At 42.2% G+C, this 18,646-nt stretch overlaps 1 protein-coding gene across 1 annotated transcript in view; it reads left to right on the forward strand.

Annotated features, from left to right (window-relative positions):
- Nucleotides 1-300: 300 nt before the first annotated feature.
- The window catches only part of LOC134968736 (inactive hydroxysteroid dehydrogenase-like protein 1), a 34,251-nt gene continuing 15,905 nt past the window's right edge, over nt 301-18,646 (forward strand). Inside the window, exons 1-3 of the mRNA XM_063944234.1 lie at nt 301-457; nt 967-1,409; nt 4,880-5,107. Coding sequence (XP_063800304.1) covers nt 301-457; nt 967-1,409; nt 4,880-5,107 — 828 coding nt within the window. The remainder of the gene's footprint in view (nt 458-966; nt 1,410-4,879; nt 5,108-18,646) is intronic.

The following is an 18,646-nucleotide window of genomic DNA, read 5'->3' on the forward strand; positions in this document are numbered from 1 at the left end:
AAAAATACAAAACCAAAACCAGTCACAATGTTTAGGCAAAACCAAAACCAGACGACAAATTACAATCAAAACCAGCAAAAATGGTCTGGCGCACATCTCTAATATATACACACGCATACATATATTTTAGTTGTTTTATTTCTGCATGTGCTATCTCAGTTAGCATCTATAAAATGTAAGTACATATTGCTATTTCAGATGTCAGGGTCAAGTTTCTATGGAACCATGGAGGTGGTAACTGCAATGAAAAGAGTCTTCTTGTCTTTTTCTCATGATGTCCTGTACACCTATTCAAATCACATGGAGACTATGGCTGCTCTAGGAGCCTGGTACACGCTGCGGAAATCTCTCCACATTCTGCATGGTGGTTACAGCTTCTTCAGACAATATGTTTCCCCATGTATCCTCGACAGGACCAGTAATCTCACAAAATATGGAGAGTGGGCCGTAGTCACTGGTAAGTGCCACAAAATTCACCAGACAATATGATTCCCTTGTATCCTCAGCAGGACCGATCATCTCACTCTATATGGAGAGTGGACCGCAGTCACTGGTAAGTACCACAAACTTCATCAGACAATATGTTTCCCTTGTATCCTCAGCAGGACCGATCATCTCACTCACCAGTAGTCACTACTGACTACTGGTGAGTGCCAAAAATGGATGGACTGCATCATCATGCATTTTGGTGTAAAATGATCTATAACCTTTGGAATATGGCATTGTTATAGAATTTACAACTATACAACTGTGCATTTTCCCTATAGCTTTCAACAAATTTACAATCGTATTCAATGCCAATTTACAATCGTATTCAATGCCATGTACTTTTTTGCCATAGCTTATACACCAGTATGTTAGGAATGATAAAATACGAAGGAGAGGCAGGGCAAAAAGCATCACATAAAGGCAAATTGTGTACAGTGATGGTGTCTGTTTCATTATTTTCTTTTGCTTATGCCCCAGGAGCCACAGACGGAATTGGTAAAGCATATGCGGAGGAGTTGGCGAGCCATGGTATAAACATCATCTTAGTCAGCCGTAATATAGAGAAGCTCCAGAAAGTGTCTGAGGCCATCACTGGAAACTATGGGGTGAAAACTCGTTTCATTGTGGCTGACTTTAGCTGGGGCCGCGAGGTATATCCTGCCATTAAGGAAGGTCTGAGAGATGTAGATGTAGGGATTCTAGTGAACAATGCCGGAGTCTGCTATGAGTATCCACTTTTTAATGAGGTTCCAGAAGACAAACTGTGGGAGATCGTCAATGTCAACATTGCTGCAGCTGTAATGATGGTTCATATAGTGCTCCCTGGCATGGTAGAGAGGAAGAGAGGAGCCATCATCAATGTATCATCGGCATCATGTTACAAGCCTGTGCCTCTGTTGACTACATATGGAGCCTCAAAGGTAATAAAATTGATTTAACTCAGCATCCCCTTCCTAAGGTTCAAAGTCAGAGATCTTACCAAAGCATCAATAGCACCATTGATGGAGACCATCCATGATTAACTCTACAATTACCATCACTATAAGGCAGGCACATACAATCCCTGTAATTGTGAATGAATGTCAATTCTGAGTACAGCTGTTACTACCACAGTGACAGAGTAATATGGGTAACAGAGTTAGTCTCACCTCTTGTACGCCAACTTATTCCCATCATTCCCCAGTATCTCAATTCTATCCTAGTCCCTGCACTCCTCATAGAATAGGGCAGCATCAATGAATGTATCAGATACTATATGAAGGATACGGACAATGAGTGTAAAGAATTCTAACCCCATTTGCTGCTGCAAAAACATCATAGACAACAGTGTGATAAGGTTAAAATATAAAGTCTAAATCTAACTGCTGTACACTATGAGCTGCAGGGATCTGCTGTCCCCTCCCCCTCCATCCATTCACAGCTCTCACTGGCTGCCAGGACATCATAGCCTCTCCTTCCCCTCCCCCAGCATACAGGCAGCTGCCCCACTAAGACCTCACCCACCATATGTGCGCCTTAACCTTAAAAAACCTCTTGGTAGTCTGACAAGGACAGAATTCCACCCTCCCTAGCAAACAGACTATTATAAATATATCTGCAATGTCTATATGTGCCTGGGCCATATTGGCACAGACACTAGGGATGTGCGCTGACCCCCATGTTTTGGTTAAGTTCGTGTTTTGGTTTTGCCAAAACTGCCCTCAAATATTATGGTTTGGGATTTGGATGTGCATTTTTTTTAAATGATAAAAACTGTTAAAATCACTTAATTTGGGCCTTTTTGTTCCTACAGAATTATTAACCCCAATAACATTCTTTTCCAGTCATTTCCGTTCAATTTTGAACACGTCACAGCTCACAATATTGTTTTCATCCAGTTCAGGCCTAAGTTTGGACCAAGTTATCTGGCTGAGTAAGCTAAGACACGCACACACACACACACACACACACACACACACACACACACACACACACACACACAGTGGCAGTGCAGTGGCATCCAGGCTCTGGGCGCACCACCAACTAGGACAGTATCCAATAGAAAAAATTACATATGATTTTTTCTCCCCAACTATTGAGGGTTCAATTGTCCGATTTTGGTTTCTTCATTTATGACTACATCCTTGACCTGTGCCCGATCGCCCTTTTTCTTCCCAGAGAAAGTAAACAAGAATGTTTTCATTAATCAAGAACTAGATCAGAGACCTGAAAAAGGGGTGCAAGAATAAAAGAAATGTGGTGCAAGTTAGAAATGTCCTTGGGCCCTCCAACCGACCCTTATGTTGGATATTAAAAACAGATATGCACAGTTTAACAAACAAACAAAGTACTTCAGCGACAGGCACTGCAACTTTTGTGGCTGAAGTGCTAGGTATATTTGGGCCACCCCAAAACAAACTTATGTGCTTAAAGCATCTAAGATAACAGCACTACAGTGGCAAGATATCATCATCATTATTGTTCTCATCCTCACCCTAATCATTGCTGTTTACATCATACTCATACAATATTTATTCATACCCGCTGGAATCCACCATTACAGAAGTCTATGTACTATGATGTAATTGCGGTAAAGGTATTACTTATTAAGATTCCAGTTCATTTTAATGAACATCGTCTTTTCGACATTTTGAGAAAGTAGTCTTCTACACCGATCGCCGTCAAGATTCGAGGCTGTGCTGAAAACGAAGTTTCTGAGTACATACTGAAGGGTGGGCAGCTTAAGTAATATAAAGTGAGTTTCTACATGGGCTTCCAAACTGCCTTTCTTTCTTTCTTTCTTTCTTTCTTTCTTTCTTTCTTTCTTTCTTTCTTTCTTTCTTTCTTTCTTTCTTTCTTTCTTTCTTTCTTTCTTCTCTGCAGCAATCTACCAATCAGGCCTGTACGGTAGAGTGGCTAGATGGAAGCCAATCCTTAGCAAAAAACACATGGCAGCCCACCTGGAGTTTGCCAAAATGCACCTGAAGGACTCTCAGACCATGAGAAACAAAATTCTCTGGTCTGATGAGACAAAGATTGAACTCTTTGGTGTGAATGTTAGGCATCATGTTTAGAGGAAACCAGGCACTGCTCATCACCGGGCCAATACCATCCCTACAGTGAAACATGGTGGTGGCAGCATCATGCTGTGGGGATGTTTTTCAGCAGCAGGAACTGGGAGACTAGTCAGGATAAAGGGAAAGATGAATGCAGCAATGTACAGAGACATCCTGGATGAAAACCTGCTCCAGAGCGCTCTTGACCTCCGACTGGAGTGACGGTTCATCTTTCAGCAGGACAACGACCCTAAGCACACAGCCAAGATATCAAAGGAGTGGCTTCAGGACAACTCTGTGAATGTCCTGAGTGGCCCAGCCAGAACCCAGACTTGAATCTGATTGAACATCCCCATATAACAATATTGTGAGCTGTGAGGTGGTCAAAATTGACTGCAAATTAATGTTATTGGGGTTAATAAAAATCTAGGAACAAAAAAAGGCCCAAAGTATGTGATTTTAGTTTATTTGTAAATTTTTGAAAAAAAAATCCAAATCCAAGACCAGTCACAGCAGTTTGTCAAATCCAAATCTAAAGCCGGACGACGAATCAGAGCCAAATCCAGCAAGAATGGTCCAGCGCACATCTCTAGTTAAAAATAGATTTACAAAATTGATAATCATTGATAAAAATTGATAAAAACATCTAAAATCATTAAATTTTTGCAATCCAAAACCTGAAATTTGGGTTTAAACTTCAAATTCCAAACCGCAGGAAGATCCCAACCAGAACTTAATTTGGAGTTTGGATTGGATCTCCTTGGAAGATATGGATCAGATTTTGACTCGGTTCAGATCCACAAAATTCGGATGGATTTGGATTTCTGGAGAACTGAACCATACATCTCTAATTCAAATCTAGACTACAACATTTAGCGGGGGAAAAAACTATTTTTTCAAGTGCAGATTTACTTTTTACTGTACATTTAAAATCCTGATTTTTGCAGTTTTGGAAGGGTAGATTAATGCTAAAGCAAGAACCACAGAGTTTTTTTTGTGGTATTTACAAAAAGAAAAGAAAAAATCACATTTGCTGTTTATTCACGTTATTGAAATTTCAATTAAAAAAAGCAATTTATTGACATACTAGTGCAATTTTATTAGATAAAGTAAGTAGACTAATGGTATATTTTGGAAAATAAATGCAATGTCTTCTCGAAAAAACAAGGTATAATATATGTGGGTACTGCATAAAAGCAATGGTGATATTGATGTTGGAAAGTGATGAGTACAGTACAAACAAAAAAATGGGCACATGACACAGAGAACCCTCGAGCAGCATAGGAGTTAATCATGAAAACCTGCTTGTAAATTTCACATTAAAATTATTTTATCTTCTTTTTTTTTTTTTCTAGAGTTTTCTGGATTATTTCAGCCAGACTCTGCATTATGAATACTCTTCTAATGGAATTTTTATACAGAGTTTACTTCCCTTTTTTTTGGTTTCCAAAATGACAAATTTTAGCAGTCTTCTTCAGAGGAAGTCTCTGCTTGTTCTCTTTGCTAAAGATTATGTGCATCAAGCAGTGAGAACCATAGGAGTGTCTCAGAGGACAGCAGGACACTGGTCCTATTCTATCCAGGTGAATATATGTTTGAATAAAAATAATGTGAAATTTAGAAAACGTATTGTTGGAAATTATTGTTATTTGTTTACAGTATATAGCAACATAATAGCACTGTACAGAGAATCATTGGGGCAGATGTATTAAGCCTGGAGAAGTGATAAAGCAGTGATTAAGAGTAAGGTGATAAAACACCAGCCAATCAGCTCCAATATGTAAATTTACAGTTAGGAACTGATTGGCTGGTGGGTTATTACTAGGGTTGAGCGGGTTTGGTTCTCTGAGAACCGAACCCTACCGGACTTTACCATTCGAGTCTGGTTCCGAGTCAGGCTCGGGATTTCCCGCCTGACTCGGAAACCAGAACGAGGCAAAACGTCATCAACCCGGCTGTCGGATTCTCGCGGGATTTGAATTCCATATAAGGAGCCGCGCATCGCGGCCATTTTCACTCCAGTCTCAGACAGTGTAGTGAGAGGACGTGTCTCCGTCCTCAGTTTCTGTATGGGTGGGAAAGTGGGGTGGCGATTCTAGTGCTGTCTTGTGCTGCTCTGTCCAGTGTAGTCAGTGTCTTATGCTGCATCAGTCTAGCCAGTCACAGTGTTGGTGTCCTCTGCTGCTATATGGCCCCAGTGCAGCTGGCTGCTGTATATGTCCATTGTAGTTTTGCTGTTTTGTCTTGCATCAGACATGGGGTAGTGTCTCTCTTGTGCAGCATCAGTCCAGTGCCCAGTCACAGTGGTGGTGTCCTCTGCTGCCATATATCCAGTGTTACTGGCGTATAATATTAGTGATATTGCTGTATAATTCCCGTGATATTGCCGTATAATTCCCGTGATACTGGCGAATAATTACAGTGATATTGCCGTATAATTCTCGGGACACTGGCGTATATTTCCTGTGATATTGCCGTATAATTCCAGTGATATTGCTGTATAATTTCCGTGATACTGGCGTATAATTCCTGTGATATTGCCGTATAATTCTCGGAATACTGGCATATAATTTCAGTGATATTGCCGTATAATTCCTGTGGTACTGCCGTATAATTCCAGTTATCCTGCCGCATAATTCCGTATAAATCCATATAATCCCGTATAAATCCAGTCCAGTGGTGCTGCCATATAAATTCAGTGGTGCTGTCCTGTGCTGTATATTATTTACTCCAAATAAAGGGGTTATTAATATTTAATCCAAATTTTTACAGGGTTTGCCTGTGCCGCATATTGTGTTATATAACTTCAGAAAAATAATGGAGAACAAAAATTTGGGGGATAAAATAGGGAAAGATCAAGAACCACTTCCTCCTAGTGCTGAAGCTGCTGCATTAGTCATGACATAGATGAAATGCCATCAACGTCATCTGCCAAGACTGATGCCCAATGTGATAGTAGAGGGCATGTAAAATCCAAAAAGCCGAAGTTCAGTAAAAAGACCCCCAAAAATAAATTTAAATGGTCTGAGGAGAAACGTAAACTTGCCAATATGCCATTTACGACATGGAGTGGCAAGGAACGGCTGAGGCCCTGGCCTATGTTCATGACTAGTGGTTCAGCTTCACATGACGATGGAAGCCCTTAACCTCCATTTTGCCAATTAATTCCAGTGATTTGGACGTATAATTCCAGTGATTTGGACGTATAGTTCCAGTGATTTTGCCATTTAATTCCAGTGATTTGGACGTATAATTCCAGTGATTTTGCCATTTAATTCCAGTGATTTGGATGTATAATTCTAGTGATTTGGCCTTATAATTCCAATGATTTTGATGTATAATTCCAGTGATTGTGCCATTTAATTCCAGTGATTTGAACGTATAATTCCAGTGATTTTGACATTTAATTCCAGTGATCCTGCCGTATAATTCCAGTTATCCTGCCATATAATTCCAGTGGTACTGTTGTATAATTCCAGTGATTTGGCCATATAAATCCAGTGATCCTTCTGTATAAGTCCAGTGATCCTGCCGTATAATTACAGTGATACTGCCGTGTATATATATATATATATATATATATATATACAGCTGCTCGGCTCCGGCACTCCTGCTGTGCACAGCTTGCTCAGGTGCCTTCCCTGTGGGGCATGCCCACCTGCATATAGAAATTGTTGTGGAGGCGGCACTCAAAGACTTGCACGAATAGTGAAAAAGCATCCACGTGTGTGGATGTTGCTTTAATGTGTGACGTTTCGGGGACGTATCCCCTTCCTCAGACAGTGAAAACAGTGCAATGGTACAGGTATAAATACTTATAAAAATCAGTGCCACTTACCCCCCTTCCACGACTCTCAGCTGTGTGCCTCGCGGTGCTCCAGACCTCCCATGTCCCGCACTTCCGGTTTCTCTGTTACCCGAGCACAGGAAGTAGCGTCATCGGGTCAGCCTGTTACCATGACGACGCACAGCTTACTGTCACGGAGGAAACAAATACATAAATATGCATCTATAACATCTAGATACTAGATAAGCATAAAATTCATGGTGAACAATAATACTACGTGTTGGCATACAATATTTTAAACATGCACAATACAAAATACAGTTGCGCCCAATATGGGCTGGAGTATGCCAGCTATAAAACAATAAACAATAAAACTATGTGCAATGTGTACGTGTGGAAATTGCACCGGACGACCTACTGCTCAAACTTACTATTTGGCATAGCCATAAACATCTGCTATTTTTATCACTTTTACCTAATTGTTATCATATGCTAGTTTATTTCTAATGATCAATACTAGGTGCCACCGTATCTTATAGTTCTGAATGTCAACGTTACTAAACATAACGGGGGATTTAAAATCAACCAATATGGTGGATTCTATTAATATAAATTAAAAGTACAGGCGTGTATCACCTTAGACACTTCTATAGAAAATTAATGAGTCCCATATTTTCATTGAGTCCCCTTGGAGCCAAGCTGTCTAATCTAAAAATCCATTTAGATTCGAGTTGGAGCAATTTCTTGCCCCTATCACCCCCACGTAGGGAAGGAGGGACATGGTCTACCGCCTTGTATCTAAGGCTGGCCAGGTTATGTCGCAAGATAGCAAAGTGACGGGCAACCGGTTGATCGCTTTTACCGGATTCTATTGCTGCCCGTATGGCTGAGCGGTGTTGTGTAAGTCTCACTTTTAGTTGACATTCTGTCTTTCCGACATAGTATAACCCGCAAGGGCATACTATGACATATACGACATATTTTGTGGTGCACGTTAGTGGCCACCTGATTTTAAGCCTCTGGCCAGTCTGCGGTCATACCATGGGTTAATGAATATAATACCAAAAGCCCTGGGACAACGAAACAAGTGAAAAGTCTTTGGCAGATGGTAACTACAGACCCTGACTTGAAATGCCTTCAAAATCATAGATTAATGCCCAGTTATTCCCGAAGTAGAAACATCAAGGACAGGATTGTTAAAACGGATGTAACAGGTTTTTGTCAACCAAAAGCACCAAGCAACTTTCTGAGTAGAAAGAACGGATGCTTTAAATGCCTGGGATGCATTACATGTTCGTTTATGCTGACAGGTGATACAATACCACACCCGCAGACTGGCCAGAGGCTTAAAATCAGGTGGCCACTAACGTGCACCACAAAATATGTCGTATATGTCATAGTATGCCCTTGCGGGTTATACTATGTCGGAAAGACAGAATGTCAACTAAAAGTGAGACTTACACAACACCGCTCAGCCATACGGGCAGCAATAGAATCCGGTAAAAGCGATCAACCGGTTGCCCGTCACTTTGCTATCTTGCGACATAACCTGGCCAGCCTTAGATACAAGGCGGTAGACCATGTCCCTCCTTCCCTACGTGGGGGTGATAGGGGCAAGAAATTGCTCCAACTCGAATCTAAATGGATTTTTAGATTAGACAGCTTGGCTCCAAGGGGACTCAATGAAAATATGGGACTTATTAATTTTCTATAGAAGTGTCTAAGGTGATACACGCCTGTACTTTTAATTTATATTAATAGAATCCACCATATTGGTTGATTTTAAATCCTCCGTTATGTTTAGTAACGTTGACATTCAGAACTATAAGATACGGTGGCACCTAGTATTGATCATTAGAAATAAACTAGCATATGATAACAATTAGGTAAAAGTGATAAAAATAGCAGATGTTTATGGCTATGCCAAATAGTAAGTTTGAGCAGTAGGTCGTCCGGTGCAATTTCCACACGTACACATTGCACATAGTTTTATTGTTTATTGTTTTATAGCTGGCATACTCCAGCCCATATTGGGCGCAACTGTATTTTGTATTGTGCATGTTTAAAATATTGTATGCCAACACGTAGTATTATTGTTCACCATGAGTTATATGCTTATCTAGTATCTAGATGTTATAGATGCATATTTATGTATTTGTTTCCTCCGTGACAGTAAGCTGTGCGTCGTCATGGTAACAGGCTGACCCGATGACGCTACTTCCTGTGCTCGGGTAACAGAGAAACCGGAACTGCGGGACATGGGAGGTCTGGAGCACCGCGAGGCACACAGCTGAGAGTCGTGGAAGGGGGGTAAGTGGCACTGATTTTTATAAGTATTTATACCTGTACCATTGCACTGTTTTCACTGTCTGAGGAAGGGGATACGTCCCCGAAACGTCACACATTAAAGCAACATCCACACACGTGGATGCTTTTTCACTATTCGTGCAAGTCTTTGAGTGCCGCCTCCACAACAATTTCTATATATATATATATATATATTGTGACAAGAACACTGGGATAGTGTTTGAGGGCAGGTATGTTTGTCACAGGTTCTTGTCTTACATGTATTAGAAAAATGAAAACTTCTAGGAATATGTTTTGTTTTGTTAGAACCTTTTCAGTTTGTTGGAAAAGCTGGGTAAGGGCCCTGAAAGAGAGATGGGGCAAGTTCCAGACATTGGGCCCAGTTCGGGTCTTTGGCCTCACAGAAGGCTAATCAGGCTTTCAGCTGTGTAAGAGTGTTATAGAGCTGCTGGCCTGATTAGGGTGGGCAGACTGCCTGGGAAGACTGTAGGATCTCTGTGAGAGAAACACGCTTCCTGATACAAGTGAGCTATACAGTGTTTGCTGGAGAACTCTGTGTTTTTTGTTTTAGTGATAGTTAGGAACATCTTGTGTTTAGTTAGTGCCGGACAGGCAAGGTATTTTCTTTTGGTGTTTGTTTTATTTTCTGTACAATAAAACTGGCTGGGGCCAGTTGTACCAGAAACTGGACTTGTGTTGTTCCTCAGCTGCTGCGTGCTGCCATATACCCCAGGAAACGGCACCTTGCACCCTTACAGTGTTACAACTTGGTGGAGAATGCGAGCAGTCCGTTCTGCGCATAAGTGAAAGCAGCAGCTTTATGAGGCCTGCAGAAAATGGTGGTTTATGCAGATACAGCCCAGTGTGAAGTTGCTGAGACTCACCCCTGAGAGTTTGATATATGTCCTGGTTGAAAGCAGCTACAAAGCCGCCTGAAAAATCTGTCGACATGGAGGAACTGCTTAAAGCCTTGCTGCAAGTTACAGCGGCTCAGCAGGAGGCCAACAGACAGAAGCAGGTGGCAATGGTGGAAAATTGGAGACTACAGCAGGCAGCTGTTGACGAACTTTACAGGCAACAGCGTCAGGATAGAGAGGCCTTAACAGAAGTGGTGCAGAGCCTTGCAGCCCGGATTGGAGATGTGGCCGTCAGTGCTCCGACCAGCTCTAGTTCTATACGGGCCAGTCACTTCCTGCAGAAAATGACAGAGGCTGATGATGTGGAGGCCTACCTGACCACGTTTGAAAGGACTGCCGAGCGTGAAAACTGGCCGAAAGCACAGTGGGCCAGTCTGCTGGCACCTTTCCTGTCAGGTGAGCCCCAAAAAGCGTACTTTGATTTAAGCCCTGCTGAGGCTCGGGACTATGATAAATTAAAGACTGAGATCCTGACCCGCCTGGGAGTCACACTGTCAGTACGAGCACAACGGGTGCACCGGTGGGTGTACGCCATGGAGAAGCCTCCTCGCTCCCAGATGCACGACCTTATTCAGCTAACAAAAAAATGGTTACAGCCAGAGACATTAACTGGTCCCCAGATGGTTGAAAGAGTCATCATGGACCGCTACTTGAGATCTTTGCCCATGGTCCTGCGCAAGTGGGTGAGCCATGGAAACCCAGGTACTGCTGACCAATTAGTGGACATGGTAGAGAGGTATTTGGCAGCAGAGGAACTACTGATGACCACCCAGCAACCCATAGATCCTCGACAGCGCCCTTCAGTAAAGACTGGTAAGACTGTTCCTTGGGAAAATGTTGCTGGGCGGATAAGAGAACGCGAGGCTGGAGAGACTGTAAACACTGGCCCTGGAGACAGGCCAATGGGGCTAGAACGGTCTATGCTGCCCAAACGGGTTGATAATCGTGTGGTTAAATGTTTTAGGTGTGGTATGCCAGGTCATGTTATTGCCAATTGCCCAGTCACACAAGAACCCATGCAATGTGATGCTGCCTTTGAATGTCGCAGAATGTCTTTCTTTGCTAGGTTAGTCTGTACTGTGGTACCTTCACCTGAGCTGGAAAAACAAATGTGTGATGTGTTCTTAGAGGGTAACCGGGTAGAGGCCTTGCTAGATTCAGGAAGTTTAGTTACCCTTGTGAAAGCTGGGTTAGTGAACCCCTTAAAGGTCCAGCAAATACCTATTGGGGTAACTTGCATACATGGGGATACCCAACATTATGTCACTGCTGAAGTGAATATAGAAACTTGTTGTGGGTCAGCAATTGTTAAAGTAGGACTGGTCCCCACCTTGGTGCATGAGGCCATAATAGGGAGGGATTTTCCTCATTTTTGGAAACTGTGGGAATCACGGTTATCAACAGATGTGAGAAGTAAAGAGCCAGTTGATAATACCGGTGATTTTATGGATGTACGTGTATCTTCTGAACTTTCTGACCCTTTGCCTTTTGCTAGTTTGGCTGGGGAAGTGACAGATGGGGAGTCCAGTGAGGACACTCTTGCTGGGAACAGAGACATAGTAGTTAGAACTGAAAGCGTGCCTGACCTGGAGGTAAAGAAGGATCTGTTTGCGTCTGAACAGTTAAAGGATCCTACCTTAATAAAGGCTAGGGAGAATGTTAAGGTTGTTAATGGGGAACCTTTGGTACCGTGTGACAGGGTTACGTATCCCCACATGGCCATCTGTAATGAGCTCTTGTACCACATTGTCAAAAGGGGTGAGGATGTGGTGGAACAGCTGGTAGTTCCCCAGCCTTATCGAAGAACGGTACTAGATTTAGCTCATAGTCACGTTACTGCAGGACATTTAGGGGCAGAAAAAACCACTGAAAGAGTTTTACAAAGGTTCTTTTGGCCAGGGGTTTATAAAGAAGTGTCTGAATATTGTTCTTCCTGTCCTGAATGCCAGTATCATGCCCCTAGACCCCATTTCAGGAGCCCACTAGTTCCCATGCCTATTATAGAGGTCCCGTTTGACAGAATAGCCATGGATCTCGTGGGGCCCTTGTTAAAGTCTACTCGGGGCCATCAGTATATCCTGGTAATTATGGACTATGCCACTCGATATCCTGAGGCTGTCCCTTTACGCACTATCACAACCAAGGCAAAATCTAGGGAGCTGGTGCAGGTTTTTAGTAGAGTGGGAATACCAAAAGAAATTTTGACTGACCAGGGTACTTCATTTATGTCAAGGATCATGAAGGAATTGTGCAAATTATTTAAGGTCACTCACCTCAGGACGTCCATCTACCAACCCCAAACAGACGGGTTGGTGGAAAGGTTTAATAAAACATTAAAAAGTATGTTAAAAAAGGTTGTTGAGAGAGATGGGAAAAACTGGGATTGTTTGTTGCCCTACTTGTTAATGGCCATCATAGAAGTTCCTCAGTCCTCTACGGGGTTCTCTCCATTTGATTTGTTGTATGGTAGACACCCCAGAGGGCTGTTGGACATTGCCAAAGAGACGTGGGAAGGTCAGCCCACTCCTTATAGAAGCGTTATTGAACATGTATCACAAATGCAGGATAGGATTGCAGCCGTGGTACCTATTGTCAGAGAGCACATGGAACAGGCCCAAAGTGCTCAACAGAGGGTATATAACCGGAGTGCCAAGATACGGGAATTTGCTCCTGGAGATAGAGTTCTTGTTTTGGTACCCACTGTGGAAAGCAAATTCCTAGCTAAATGGCAGGGTCCATTTGAGATTAGGGAAAAAGTGAATGAGGTTAATTACAAAGTATACCAGCCGGGAAAGAGAAAACCCGAACAAATCTACCATGTTAACTTAATCAAACCCTGGAAAGATAGGTTGTCTCTGTCAGCGGAGCCTTGCCCTTCGGTGTCTTCACCTCGGTTGCTTCCCGCAGTAAAGGTGTCAGAGACATTATCAGCTGACCAGAACAATCAGGTTAAAGAATTTCTCATCCAAAATAGGGAGATATTTTCAGAGCTGCCTGGCCGAACGACCATAATAAAACATGACATTGTCACAGAACCAGGGGTCAGGGTTCATTTAAAGCCATATAGGATCCTGAAGCTCAGCGAGAAGCTGTTACTAAAGAAGTTAAATCCATGTTAGAACTTGGAGTCATAGAGGAATCTAACAGTGAGTGGTCCAGTCCCATAGTTCTCATCCCGAAGCCCGACGGTAGCATACGCTTCTGTAATGACTTTCGTAAGTTAAATGAGGTGTCCAAGTTTGACGCGTACCCCATGCCATGTGTGGATGAGCTTATAGAAAGGCTGGGAACAGCCAGGTTTCTCACCACGTTGGACCTGACCAAAGGTTACTGGCAAATACCTTTATCTGATAGCGCAAAAGAAAAAACAGCCTTTTCGGTTCCGGAGGGGCAGTACCAGTATAAGATGTTACCCTTTGGGTTGCATGGGGATCCAGCAACCTTTCAACGGGCGATGGATAAAATTTTGAGGCTCCATAGAAAATATGCAGCTGCCTATTTGGATGATGTGGTAATTCACAGTACAGACTGGGGGTCCCATTTGGTTAAAGTACAAGCAGTACTGGACTCAATCAGAGAGGCAGGGTTAACTGCTAACCCAAAGAAGTGCTGCCTCGCAATGGAGGAGATCAAATACTTGGGCTTCACCATAGGCAGAGGTCTAATTAGGTCCCAATTGATTAAAATTGATGCTATTCAAAACTGGCCTCGTCCAGTGAATAAAAAACAGGTAAGGGCTTTTTTGGGAATAACTGGGTACTATAGACGGTTTATTCCCAATTTTGCAACCACAGTGGTGCCGTTGTCAGACCTTACCAAAGGGAAGCAGTCAAATATGGTGAAATGGAACCCTGATGCAGAAAAAGCGTTCCAAGCGTTAAAAGTGGCTTTGTGTTCACAACCGGTATTGATAACACCAGATTTTTCAAAAGAATTTGTGGTACAGACAGATGCCTCAGAGGTAGGGATAGGCGCTGTGCTGTCCCAGACCAGAGATGGGGACGAACACCCTATCATTTATTTGAGTAGGAAACTCAATGAGCCTGAAAAAAGGTATGGCATTGTGGAAAAGGATGCTTTGGCCATTAAGTGGGCACTAGATACCTTGAGATACTCTTGGGTAGACAATTCAGACTAGTGACTTATCATGCCCCATTAAAATGGATGTATGTAAATAGAGGCAAGAATGCTCGTGTAACTAGATGGTTTCTAGCGTTGCAGGATTTTAAGTTTACTGTCGAACATAGACCAGGTACACAATTGGCCAACGCAGATGCATTGTCCCGCATCTTCTGTTTGGGGGCGAAAAGTGTTCCGGTCCCTAGGTCGAAACAGGGGAGGGGGATATGTGACAAGAACACTGGGATAGTGTTTGAGGGCAGGTATGTTTGTCCCAGGTTCTTGTCTTACATGTATTAGAAAAATTAAAACTTCTAGGAATATTTTTTGTTTTGTTAGAACCTTTTCAGTTTGTTGGAAAAGCTGGGTAAGGGCCCTGAAGGAGAGATGGGGCAAGTTCCAGACATTGGGCCCAGTTCTGGTCTTTGGCCTCACAGAAGGCTAATCAGGCTTTCAGCTGTGTAAGAGTGTTATAGAGCTGCTGGCCTGATTAGGGTGGGCAGACTGCCTGGGAAGACTGTAGGATCTCTGTGAGAGAAACACGCTTCCTGATACAAGTGAGCTATACAGTGTTTGCTGGAGAACTCTGTGTTTTTTGTTTCAGTGATAGTTAGGAACATCTTGTGTTTAGTTAGTGCCGGACAGGCAAGGTATTTTCTTTTGGTGTTTGTTTTATTTTCTGTACAATAAAACTGGCTGGGGCCAGTTGTACCAGAAACTGGACTTGTGTTGTTCCTCAGCTGCTGCGTGCTGCCATATACCCCAGGAAACGGCACCTTGCACCCTTACATTGTTACAATAAATATATATATATATATATATATATATACCCTGTTGCAAAGCCGATTACTGAGGCCATAACAACTATGCTGGTGTTAGACGTGCATCCGGTATCCACCATTAGTGCAGCAGGACTGCAGTGCCAACCCTAGATGGGCCAAGTGTTTGTGCGGCACACTTGTGTCGCTTAGCTTAGTCATACAGCTACCTCATTGCCCTCTTTTACTTCTTAGCATGATGTGCTGTTTGGGGACTATTTTTTTAAAGTGCCATCCTGTCTGACACTTCCGTATATGTCCAGTGGTACTGTCATTTAATTCAGTGATTTTGCCTTATAATTCCAGTGATTTGGATGTATAATTCCAGTGATTTTGCAATATAAATCCAGTGATTTTGCAGTATAATTCCAGTGATTTTGGCATTCAATTCCAGTGATTTTGCCATTTAATTCCAGTGTTTTGGATGTATAATTCCAGTGATTTGGACGTATAATTCCAGTGATTTGGATGTATAATTCCAGTGATTTTGCAGTATAATTCCAGTGATTTTGTCATTTAATTCCAGTGATCTTGCCATTTAATTCCAGCAATTTGGACGTATAATTCCAGTGATTTGGACCTATAATTCCAGTGATTTTGCAGTATAATTCCAGTGATTTTGCAGTATAATTCCAGTGATTTTACCATTTAATTTCAGTGATTTGGACGTATAATTACAGTGATTTGTACGTATAATTCCAGTGGGAATTGTTTGTGTCGCTTGGCTAAGTCATACAGCTACCTCATTGCACCTCTTCGACATCTTTGCATGAGGTGCTGTTTGGGGCCTAGTTTTTGAAAAGTGCCATCCTGTCTGACACCGCCGTATGAGTCCAGGGGTACTGCTGTATTAGTCCTAGGGTTTTGCCAAAACCACCCTTTCGTGTTTTGGTTTTGGATCTGGACGATTTTTGAAAAAAACATGAAAACAGCTAAAATCACAGAATTTCGGGGTTATTTTGATTCTACAGTAATATTAACCTCAATAACATTCATTTCCACTCATTTCCAATCTATTATGAACACCTCACACCTCATAATATTGTTTTTAGGCCAAAAGGTTGCACCGAGGTGGCTGTATGACTAAGCTAAGCTACACAAATGTGCGGCACAAACACCTGGCCCATCTAGGAGTGGCACTGCAGTGGTGGACAGGATGGCAGATTTAAAAAATATACCCAAAACAGCACATCATGCAAAGATGAAAAAAAGGTGCACCAAGGTTGCTGTAAGACTAATCTAAGTGACACAAACACTTTGCCCATCTAGGAGTGGCACTGCAGTCCCACTGCACTTATGGCGGATACCGGACGCACGTCTAACACCAGCATAGTTGTTATGGCCTCAGTAATCCGCTTTGCAACAGGGTATATATATATATACGGCAGTATCACTGGAATTATATGGCAGTATCACTGGAATTATATGGCAGTACCACTGGACATATATGGTAGGATTACTGGACTGGATTTATACACCAGTACCACTGGAATTATACGACAGGATCACTGGAATTATACGGCAGGATCACTGGATTTATACGGCAGTACCGCTCAGTGGCAGAACTAGTGAGCGGTGGGCCCAGTAGCACCACTACACCAGGTAGAGCCCCTTTTACACCTTACGTAGGAGAGATTCTCCTTTTTATACATTACGGCAGACAGCGTCCCCTTTTTACACATAACGGCAGACAGCGCCCCCTTTTTACACATTACAGCAGACAGCATCCCCTTTTTACACATAACGGCAGACAACGGCCCCTTTTTACACTTTACAGCAGACAGCGTCCCCTTTTTACACATAACGGCAGACAGTGTCCCCTTTTTACACATTACGGCATACAGTGTCCCCCTTTTTATACATTATGGCAGACACCCCCCCTTTTTACACATAACGGCAGACAGCGTCCCCTTTTTTACACATTACGGCACATTAATAGTATTTACTATACTAAATGATAATGGAGACTTGAAGCCCATGGTTTGATAGTGACGCTATAATATAAAGTGAATATCTATACAGATTGAGCATACCAATAACAACCGTATACAAGATAATTACTGTAAGTTGATTCATGTTGGAATAGTGAATACGTGTACAATACTGACAGCAATAACTGTGAGCGCCTACTAATATTAGAACTTGAATATTTGTATTTAACATAGGGAGGGATACTAGACCCCGTGATATTTATATGCAAGTGCTCGAGGAGCTGACAGGACAACACAAGTAATGCACAATTTCACCTGCAGTGTCAAATAAAGCCGTGCTGGCCAGGTGCTATGAGACATAGCTGCTACTGTTGTTATGTGAGCACGTGTACCGCATGAATAACAGACATATTTATGCCAATTGTTAATCATAAACATGAAATAGAATAGTGACTCTCACTATTAAGGCTGACATCATTGATTACGAGTATTCAGTTATATCTGGACTTGAATAGAGGGGAATCACCAGGCAGTAGCCTATTGGTATACTGTGATGGAAAGAAAGAATATCCATCAGTGCCTATGATTTTGTGAGGCATCATTTGGTAATACTGTAGTATATATCAATTTAGATTTCACCAGCCCTCATTAGGTATACAGAAAAAGCAGACATACTCATGGGATAACATTGAGGCTATATAACCTAACAGCATATACAGCATTTTTGAAGGTATACTATTCAGTACCTGGTAAAGAATTAGGTAATAAGAAGGATACATCATAAGACACTCACAAATAGAAATATCTTTATTGACACAAGTACGTAATAAGACAGTACACACAATACCATTGGAGGTCATAGTACCAATTAATTGAATATACATGGTATGCACGACACATTGGGCACAGTGTGTGTGTTTTTAACAATATATGTTTACATGGTGTCTTGTCAGTAGTTGTTTTTGGTTTTAATATTTCACAGTTACAGGCCTTTTAATATCTAATTAATAAAAGTTAAATTTTATGTATCCATTTTGTATTGAGTGCGCCACACTCAGACCAATTCTTTCCTTTCCCTGTGTAGAATATAAAGAAAGAAATAATAGATTATACTTACTGTCTCCGCTGGCAGTCAGGCTCCTCGGTGCAGCTTCTTCTGGCAGAGATCCCGTGCAGAGGAGAAGGAGGAGGAAGGAGGGGGAGGAGGGAGCCGCAGCAGCGCAATGTAATTGGCTGAGGCGCT

The sequence above is a fragment of the Pseudophryne corroboree genome, chromosome 11 (genome assembly GCF_028390025.1).
Source record: "Pseudophryne corroboree isolate aPseCor3 chromosome 11, aPseCor3.hap2, whole genome shotgun sequence".
In the NCBI taxonomy this organism is placed as follows: Eukaryota; Metazoa; Chordata; class Amphibia; order Anura; family Myobatrachidae; genus Pseudophryne; species Pseudophryne corroboree.